Here is a 9,433-nt window from a genome sequence, read left to right as displayed (position 1 = left end):
TATGCCTCAATTTATCTTTTAACAGGGCCCAGGTTTCAGATGCACAATACATTTAAAATCTTTTTTAATTATGTAACTTTAGAAAGGTGGTTTAATTTTGACCACTTAATGAGGATGAATAAGAAATATTAAATTTGAGGAGTGCCTGGGTGGCTGAGTCAGTTAAGTGTCTGACTTCGGTTTAGGTCATGATCTCATGATTTGTGAATTTGAGCCCCGTGTTGGGCTCTGTGCAGACAGCTCAGAGCGTGGAGCCTGCTTTGGATTCTGTGTCCCGCTCTCTCTCTGCCCCTCCCTGCTTTGTCTCTCTCTCTCTCTCTCAAAAATAAATAAACATTAAAAAAATTTTTTAAGAGAAAGATTAATTTGTATTTATTTGTGAATAAAAGTATTTAACCTTAAAACTAATTGTGTAATTAATTTACATGTCATATTTGCATAAAATGTCACAACAAAAAACCCTTTCAAAAAGAGGTTATTTTAATGATGAAAGACAGCATGAATGAATTTTTTTGTACATAGCCTTTGTGGTATTAAACAAGCACTGTCAAATAAGTATATCTAGGTAGACTATTTAGTCATGCAAAAGCTGTGATTTCAAAGTTTTTTAAAAAGGCAAACATGGTAAAGTTACTCTTAGGAAATGACACTTGGGAGTTAATGGTGTCAGAGTCATATTGGCTGAAGAAGCAAAATAACAACAAACTTTTAATCCCCCCCTTAGCATCAACCTCACCACAAATATACTATCCTTTTGAACACAACACATAGGAGAACAGCCTCAAAGGCATTACGGCTTACTTCTCTGGCATATTAAAGAAAAAGTTTGGCTAATGGCTCCTGATTTATAAAATTCCCTGATAAACTCCCCTAGATTATGCACAGATTTCATATAAAAAGATATAAATCCCAGTTTCCAGCAGAGCTACTCTTGGTCCATAACAAAAATTTACTTTAGGTTATTTTAAAAGACTAACATAAGAAAATTCTAGTTAACAAGAATTTCAAACCAATATGAGGCACAAAAACAATAGCCATACGGCTGAAGTTAACTTTCTAAAGTCCAACAAACAACAAAAACCTTCCTTCCCCCAAAACAGCAATGGGACAGTTGCGCCATAATATTTGTTTGGTTTCTCCTACAAAAACCAGTTTACCACCGGTGGGAATCCCAGCCCAGGAACCAGCCCGTGAATGTGGGTGGTTCATGGCCCTGTTTTACGATGACAATTGGTGTCCTCTTGTCTCTTCCAGAAGGGTCTGTCTCAAGGTACATTTTGGCTATAAAGAAATGCAGAGACATACACGTTCGGTTAGTTTTGATTAACCTAAAATAACGACGGAATGAAAAGTCTTCCAATTAAAGTAATGGATCAAATGTTCATTGCCCCAAAGTAGCCAGATACTGTTCCACATGAACAATTCCTTATTGATTTCTCTCAACTGCTATGGATTGCACATGAGCGTCTCATGACTGTCTAAAAATAAACCAAACTTTAAAGAGTAATCCTTACGGCATAATTATTCTTATACTTTTCAATAATAAACAGCAGCTGTGCCTGAAAGAACAGCATTACTCAAAAGGAATTTTAAAAGATCTAGGTTATCACAGTTATAGAGGTTTCAATAGTAGTTCGGTGAATTTAAATAATAATAATAAAATATTATTTCAGTGAATTTAAATTTTTCAGCACAAATTGATGTAACCATATTCTACATTAGGTAACAAAACCTATTTTTCTCATTCTGAAATTCTTCAGTTTAAAAAATTTCCATTACTCTTTAGTTGTGAAAGTGAAAGCTTATTAGAGTCTCCTCCGTTTGAATGTGTAGTTTTGAAAACTGTGCTGAGAAGAGCAGTCAGGGACTTAGTCATAATCATTCGGGGTAACAGCCTCCATGGGATCTCACTTACCAGACTTCAGAGATTCTGTTCTCTCGACTTCATTGGCATCTTTGCCAACCCAAATAAAAATCTGAAAGACGGAACAATAATCATATGTAGTGTTTGGGGAGTACTCATTCGGCGCAAGCCCTCAGGAAAGTGCTTCTCACACACCATTCATTTATACTCTTCACCACAAGCCCTGGAGTTAAGGATGTGGACAAGGAGGTGAAGAGAAGTTACACCACTTTCCCAGTGTTTTCCGTATTAGGAGACACCTAAATGGAGAGCCAGCCAGTTTGACTCCAGATTTCACATCCTGATATTCCGTGTTTACATAGTATTTTCTAGTTTATATACCTTCTCAAAACAACATATTGGCCATCTCTGTACCCACTCCTGGAGAATGTAAGGCAGCCATTATCTCCATTTTAGTATTATCCGGGGAGGACCAGGCTTAGTTTGTTTGTGGGGACTTCAGACTCCCTTTAGGAATAGTTGACTTAAGCCTATAGTTTTCACCTATAAAACCGTATCCTGTAACACTTTGGTAAAAGTGCTATAATGTTTAGTATTTAAATACTGAGGGTTTTTTTTTTTAACTGATGTAATTATATATTCCGTACATATTCTTCTTGTCGAATGTGTAGGTTGGGAACTTCAGTGCTAAAGCATTCTCTTGAATTACCTTATACTTAAATCACTTTAGAATAACTTGTTGGCAGAGAAATGTTGGTCAAATTAGTTTTGGTTGTATTCTAATTCATACTGAAAGTACTGAAACATTTGCTTGCAGGGCACAGAACAAACCATGACATCATGGTAATATAAATGAAAAAGGTGATTAAAAAAATAAAATGTAGTAAGGGAAATATTCTAAAGTATCCATGACTATAGAATTGACTACAAATGGAGAGAATTAAATTCTTCTGAATAAGGAAATGTCATTCTCATTTTAATTCTTAATACACAAAGGTGTTTTGACATGCGGTTTTAAATGTCGTATCTAGAGCAACCCGGGTGGTTCAGTCGGTTAAACGTCCAAATTTGGCTCAGGTCACAATCTCGCAGTTTGTGAGTGCAAGCCCCGTGTCGGGCTCTGTGCTGACAGCTCAAAGCCTGGAGCCTACTTCAGATTCTGTGTCTCCCTCTCCCTCTCTGTCCCTCCCCCTCTCATGCTCTGTCTCTGTCTCTCAAAACTAAATACACATTAACAAAAAAATTAAAAAAAATAAATTTCATATCTATAAATAAGTGATCCATTCACCTGGGGAGAATCTGTAGTTAGGTGCCAAATTCAAATATGATTATTTCTAGACCAAGAAGCTAAGGTGTAAAATAAACAAATGGCTTTGGCAATTAAGAACAGATCTGAATGTAACAATTAGCAGGGGTTCATTCTAAGACTAGGCCTAATTCAGATGCGGGTTTCATAATTGCTGTATACACTTTAATTCCTAATATATTTATTTTTCCCTTTCACTATTTAATCAGTTTACATAAAGGTTTAAAAAAAAATCCCACAAAACCCAACTCTCAGATATGGCATGCCAAATCCCCATTCGTTGTCTCCCAAATAAAGATATATATAACAATAATGTATTTTACTGTGTAGATTCACAACTATCCTGCATCTGTTTCTTCCCCAGGGGAAAGGTCCCCTATGACTTCATGTCAGATTTCAAGAAAACTTCTGAATCTCTCAGTCTTCCTCTTGGCATTGCACCTCCAAGGCATTGTACCCACTAATGCATTTATTAGTTAAATGAAGAGATGAATGCATGAATAAGTTAGGAGTGAAATGAAAAATAGTAGTGGGTTTTTTTTTTCTTTTCCTAAAACTATACAGCCACAGATGGTAGCCATCGAATTATTTCCACATTAGGAAATAAATTTGCTACAAGTACCAGTTTTACCTTTTGCCAGACTGTGTTGGATCTTTTTCAAACACAGCCTAAATCCATAGGTCCATTTATTACTAGACTTGCCATTTTTCAAAGCTGGTTTTGTGAGTTCCCAGCTATAAGCACACTCTCTTCTTACCATCAAATATAGTTTTACCTGTTCCCAAGCATCCAGTAACATGACATCATCTTCTGCCAAATCATCCTGGGTAAACTCTCCTGGAACTTCTTCAATCTGAAATGTATGAAGAAGCTTTATGATCCAACAGTAGAGCAGTAATTTTTCTAATATATAGGATATGAATGTATTGTATTCTTTTAGAGCACCACAAAAATAAAGTTTGCTAGTTATTTTTTTTTTTGTTTTTTGGGGTAATAAAGATTATTTTTTTAATTTTTATTTTTTAATATGAAATTTATTGTCAAATTGGTTTCTATACAACACCCAGTGCTCATCCCAACAGGTGCCCTCCTCAATGCCCATCACCCACCTTCCCCTCCCTCCACCCCCCATCAACCTCAGTTTATTTTCAGTTTTTAAGAGTCTCTTACGGTTTGCCTCCCTCCCTCTTTAACTTTTTTCCCCCTTCTCCTCCCCCATGGTCTTCTGTTAAGTTTCTCAGGATCCACATAAGAGTGAAAACATATGGTATCTGTTTTTTCTGCATGACTTATTTCACTTACCATAACACTCTCCAGTTCCATCCACACTGCCACAAAAGGCCATATTTCATTCTTTCTCATGGCCACGTACTATTCCATTGTGTATATAAACCAAAATTCTTTATCCATTCATCAGTTGATGGACATTTAGGCTCTTTCCATAATTTGGCTATTGTTGAGAGTGCTGCTATAAACATTGGGGTGCAAGTGCCCCTATGCATCAGCACTCCTGTATCCCTTGGGTAAATTCCTAGCAGTGCTATTGGTGGGTCATAGGGTAGATCTATTTTTAATTTTTTGAGGAACCTCCACACTGTTTTCCAGAGTGGCTGCACTAGTTTGCATTCCCACCAACAGTGCAAGAGGGTTCCCCGTTTCTCCACATCCTCTCCAGCATCTATAGTCTCCTGATTTGTTCATTTTAGCCACTCTGACTGGCATGATGTGATGTGGGTAATAAAGATTTAAAAAATTGTTTATCTGTTTACTCATATATCACAAACTGATGGAATCTTGTCTGGGAAGCACAGTACTTAATGCACTGCACCTGAATGTCCTAGGTAGGCTACAAACAGTCTGACCACAGCTCTATGACAAGCTCTATGACAGTCCTTGTGACAAGCTGCTTCACAGATTTCTGTCACCTTTGTAGTCCCTAAAGGTATTTGAGTTTATGGTCTAAGTATTAAGCTGTCTTTTATATTGTAGGCCAAGATTATTTTAATAAGATCAGTAGGTCTGGTCATTTTTCAAGTTGACAATTTTTGACAAGATGATACAACATAATATTCTGTAAGCAAAGTTTTATTATTATTATTTTAAATGTGTTAAAAATCTGTTCTCTATAGTTAACATCAAAGGATACTCGGGAGGGTTAGTTTAACGCACCCACTACCAGTGGGCAGGTATTAATCTGAAGTTGACAAAGTTTAAAGGATTCTGGATAAAGAACTCTCCTGATATTTAGGAAGGTGTGGTAGATTGGACTCTAGTCCCTCTGCTGTGTGACTTTGTGGTACAGTCCAGTAAGTGGAGGTAACCTTGTCTTTGGCCAAGTCAATTAGTAAATTTGACTCATCAAGGGCCCTCTTGTACTCCTGGGCTGAGTCATGGGAAAAACAGGCATCAATGGAACCACAGCCCAAAGGAGAATCTCCCAGCTGGGTCCAGCCTAAGTAAAGCTGGCCCCAGGCAACCTGGAGCCCTCTGAGCAGAATACACATTTGTCGTAATCTGATGAGATTCTGAGACTGTCATATAAAAAACAAAGAAACAAAAGCTATTTACCAAAAGCAAAAAGTTAGTTTATATTGTTCTTACAGAATTTTTACCAATCACATAATGATTTATAAAAGCAAAAACCTAAAATATCATTTACTCCATGTCAGGCACTATTCTCATCCTTTATATGCAAGAACTGATTTAATATTCACAACAACACTATGTAGTAGATACTAGGATTATCCCCATTTTATAGATGAGAAAACTACAGCACAGAGAAGGTAAATAACCAGCCTAAGGTCACACAGCCAGTAAGTAAGTGATACTGTACCTGCAGACTGGTTCTAAAACTTGTGCTTTTAAGCAACATGCTCTGCTATTTTATGCAAATCTAGTCTAAAGCCAGCTTTCAGCTTGTGATGATAAGATCAAAAACTTGCTAGTGACACTACTTTTCCTTAAATTGTGAAGAGAACAGCCAGAGTTCCAAAAATCAAACAAGAAAATGAGTAGGTGTAGAGAAAAAGTATATTTCCTTTAAATATGTTCATGACAAAAAAAAAAAACCCACAAAAACTAACAGATTTTTTCAAGTCTGACTGAGAACAAAGCCTCCATATTATTTTTGTAAAATATATCTTCATTTAATTTTAGCAATGTGAGCAAACCATACTAAGAAATTATAGAAGCATTAGTTGAATAAGAAGTTAGTTGAATGCCACATAAAATTAACAGTCAAAAGAGTAAAATAGATTTTTTTCTAACAAGTTTCTAAAATACAGGGATTTCCTAGAAAGTAGGTGAGCAACTATGGTGCCCAACAGCCAAATATTTATCAAAACTCTAATTTTTAATTTAAACCTTTATTTTTTTTTTTAATTTTTTTTTCAACGTTTATTTATTTTTGGGACAGAGAGAGACAGAGCATGAACGGGGGAGGGGCAGAGAGAGAGGGAGACACAGAATCGGAAACAGGCTCCAGGCTCTGAGCCATCAGCGCAGAGCCCGGCGCGGGGCTCGAACTCACGGACCGCGAGATCGTGACCTGGCTGAAGTCGGACGCTTAACCGACTGCGCCACCCAGGTGCCCTAAACCTTTAATATTTAGGTCAAATCACTTCACTGTTTCAAGTGAACATGAGCAGTTTCTTCTTCAAAGCACTGTTTCAATAATTTTTTTAATGTCTATTTATTTTTGAGAAAGAGACAGACAGAGAGAGAGAGAGAGAGAGAGAGAGAGAGAGAGAACAAGAGGGGGAGGGGCAGAGAGTGGGAAACAGAATCCGAAGCAGGCTCTAGGTTCTGACTTGTCAGCACAGAGCCTGATGTGGGGCTCGAATTCGTGAACTGTGAGATATGACTGGAGGATAAGTCAGACACTTAACCAACTGAGCCACCCAGGCGCCCCAAAACATTTTATTTCTAGCAAGCAATGTACCTGGGAAAAGACTTAGGCAATTTTCATGTGTGTGTGTGTGTGTGTGTGTGTGTGTGTATTGAAAAACAAAGCTTGTATTCACCAGGACATGGTGACCAAACCTTGAGATCAAATTTTATATAGGAAAGAAGTTTGTCCTTTAAATAAAAAATTTACACAAAGCCCTCACATGTCAAACAGAGAAAACCAAATTTTTATGGTTAAAATGAGATGAGGGGCTGCACTCTAAGATATTTTGGAGCCCAGTATAAAATCAGTCTTGTACACAAATACTTTTACTTTGAAACATCTGGAACTTAAAGCCTGTGAATGAAATAAAACGTTTTTGCTGATTTCAGTTAATTTGCAGGTGCATGTATAGCTTTCTCTGATTCTGCTCAATGATCATAATATTTCCATAATATTTTTATTCAGTCAATGTGGTGAAACTTTTAATCCCTGGGAAATTGAAGTGCAAAACTGACATAGTCTGATCACAAACCACTATGGTTTCCCACAGAAAGTGTCAAATTATTAAATTAGTAAATCCAACCATATGCATATTCGTATCACAACAACCTCATGTTGACACAGGTGCAAAGCAGCTGATATTTTTATGAGCAGTTTGATTTATATAGTACTTTACAGTATTCCTATGCTTTCACATCCATTACATCATTGACTCTTTTTTTTAAGAATGTTTATTTAATAATTTTGAGAGAGAGTGTGTGTGCATGCATGCACATGGGGTAGGGACAGAGAGAGAGACAGACAGAGACAGAGAGGGAGAGTGAGAATTCCATGCAGGGTCTGCACTATCAGCGCAGAGCCCGACATGGGGCTCTTTCTCACAAACCATGAGATCGTGACCTGAGCCGAAATCAAGAGTCCGAGGCTTAGCCAACTAAGCCACCCCAATGCCCCACATCACTGACTCATTGACTCTTAAAGCGACCCCACATAGAGCTAAGATTATCACCTGTTTGCAGACAAGCAAGCTAAAACTGAGAATCAGAGCACTAACATGGCTAAAAAGTGTCAGAGCCACACCAGAATGCCTCTCCCAAGGTCGTTCAGTTCTACTCCCATGTTCTGCAAGACACTCACAATGAATCTTCCAGTTTTGTTAGAGCAGCCATAAAGCCGAGGCGGATGGTCTTCTGCCTGGGTTTCTAGCAGTGGAGAAGTCTGGTAGCCTTTTTTCCCTCCAAGGGAATTCCAAAACTCCTCTGTGAAAAATACAACGAGTTATTGAATGCTTTTCCAGGAGCATGGAGTTGGTATTGCTTTACATTAACCTTGACTTTAATGTTAAGAAATTACTTAAATATGACAGGTACCATCACCCACTTTTGCAACTAATGAAAGGATTTTTAATGCCCTGTAACTATTACAAAGGCCCTATTTATCAAAATAAATAAATACATAATTAGCAATGATACCAAATAGAAATGTTGGCTGCTGTCCTTCTCCCCACAGTACACACCTGGTTCCCTGCCTTCCCGAATCCTTGTGGTTCTGCATTTGAGGACACTCACTACATACTCTGCTCCTTTCTCCTCCTCCTGGCTAGCACCTCTTCCTATCCAGATGTAGCCATTGTTTTGCCGCAGTTTCAAGACAAAAACATCATTGGAATTCAAGGAATGTGCATCAACATCCACCTAGAGTATAAAGAAAAATAACACAGTGATTCAAATTCATTGCTGTTCCCTCAATAAACATGCCTGAGAAGCTGTGACAGGGACAAACCATCCTTTGCCTTTTGTCATGATCCCAGGGTGGCACTAGGACACCACTACGGTATTAGAAACATTGGGGGCAGCTGGGTGGCTTAGTCGCTTAAGTGTCCCATTTTTGGTTTCCACTCAGGTCATGATCTCACGGTTTGTGAGATCAAGCCCCATGTTGGGCTCTGTGCTGACAGTGAAGAGCCTGCCTGGGATTCTCTCTCTCTCTCTCTCTCTCTCTCTCTCTCTCTCTGTCTCTCTGTCTCTCTCCCTTTCTCTTTCCCCCTCTCCCGCTAGAGCTCTCTGTCTGCTTCAAAATAAATAAACACTTTCTTAAAAAAAGAAACATTAGTAGCACTTTTCTCTGTGTCACTTTAGAATGCTTATCTGCCCCCAGACAAGCACAGGGCTCTACAAATAAAATTACCCAAATGTAAGTGATAAGTAACAAAAATGATATTCAAAGAAATCATAAGAACAAGTATAGGCTATAAATGATGGTTGGAAAGTGGGTGTAATGTACACAAATGACACACATAAAGCAAAAGATGTTCAGTTTTTCTTTCCCCAACTTAAAGGGGTTTTTCAAATAATCAAAAGGAAACCTTTCCAA

General features: G+C 37.9%; 1 protein-coding gene across 1 annotated transcript in view; it reads right to left on the bottom strand.

The window, feature by feature from the left end:
• Nucleotides 1-457: 457 nt before the first annotated feature.
• The window catches only part of LOC121026761 (adseverin), an 82,792-nt gene continuing 73,816 nt past the window's right edge, over nucleotides 458-9,433 (bottom strand). Inside the window, exons 12-16 of the mRNA XM_040469535.1 lie at nucleotides 8,577-8,754; nucleotides 8,198-8,319; nucleotides 3,947-4,024; nucleotides 1,916-1,976; nucleotides 458-1,281 (exon numbers count right to left, since the gene is read on the bottom strand). Coding sequence (XP_040325469.1) covers nucleotides 1,154-1,281; nucleotides 1,916-1,976; nucleotides 3,947-4,024; nucleotides 8,198-8,319; nucleotides 8,577-8,754 — 567 coding nt within the window. The 3' untranslated portion in view covers nucleotides 458-1,153. The remainder of the gene's footprint in view (nucleotides 1,282-1,915; nucleotides 1,977-3,946; nucleotides 4,025-8,197; nucleotides 8,320-8,576; nucleotides 8,755-9,433) is intronic.

This window comes from Herpailurus yagouaroundi, unplaced genomic scaffold, assembly GCF_014898765.1.
Source record: "Herpailurus yagouaroundi ecotype Mexico unplaced genomic scaffold, PumYag 162435, whole genome shotgun sequence".
Lineage (NCBI taxonomy): Eukaryota > Metazoa > Chordata > Mammalia > Carnivora > Felidae > Herpailurus > Herpailurus yagouaroundi.
Note: the sequence above shows the minus strand (reverse complement) of the source record. Positions and strands in the feature narration are given on the sequence as shown.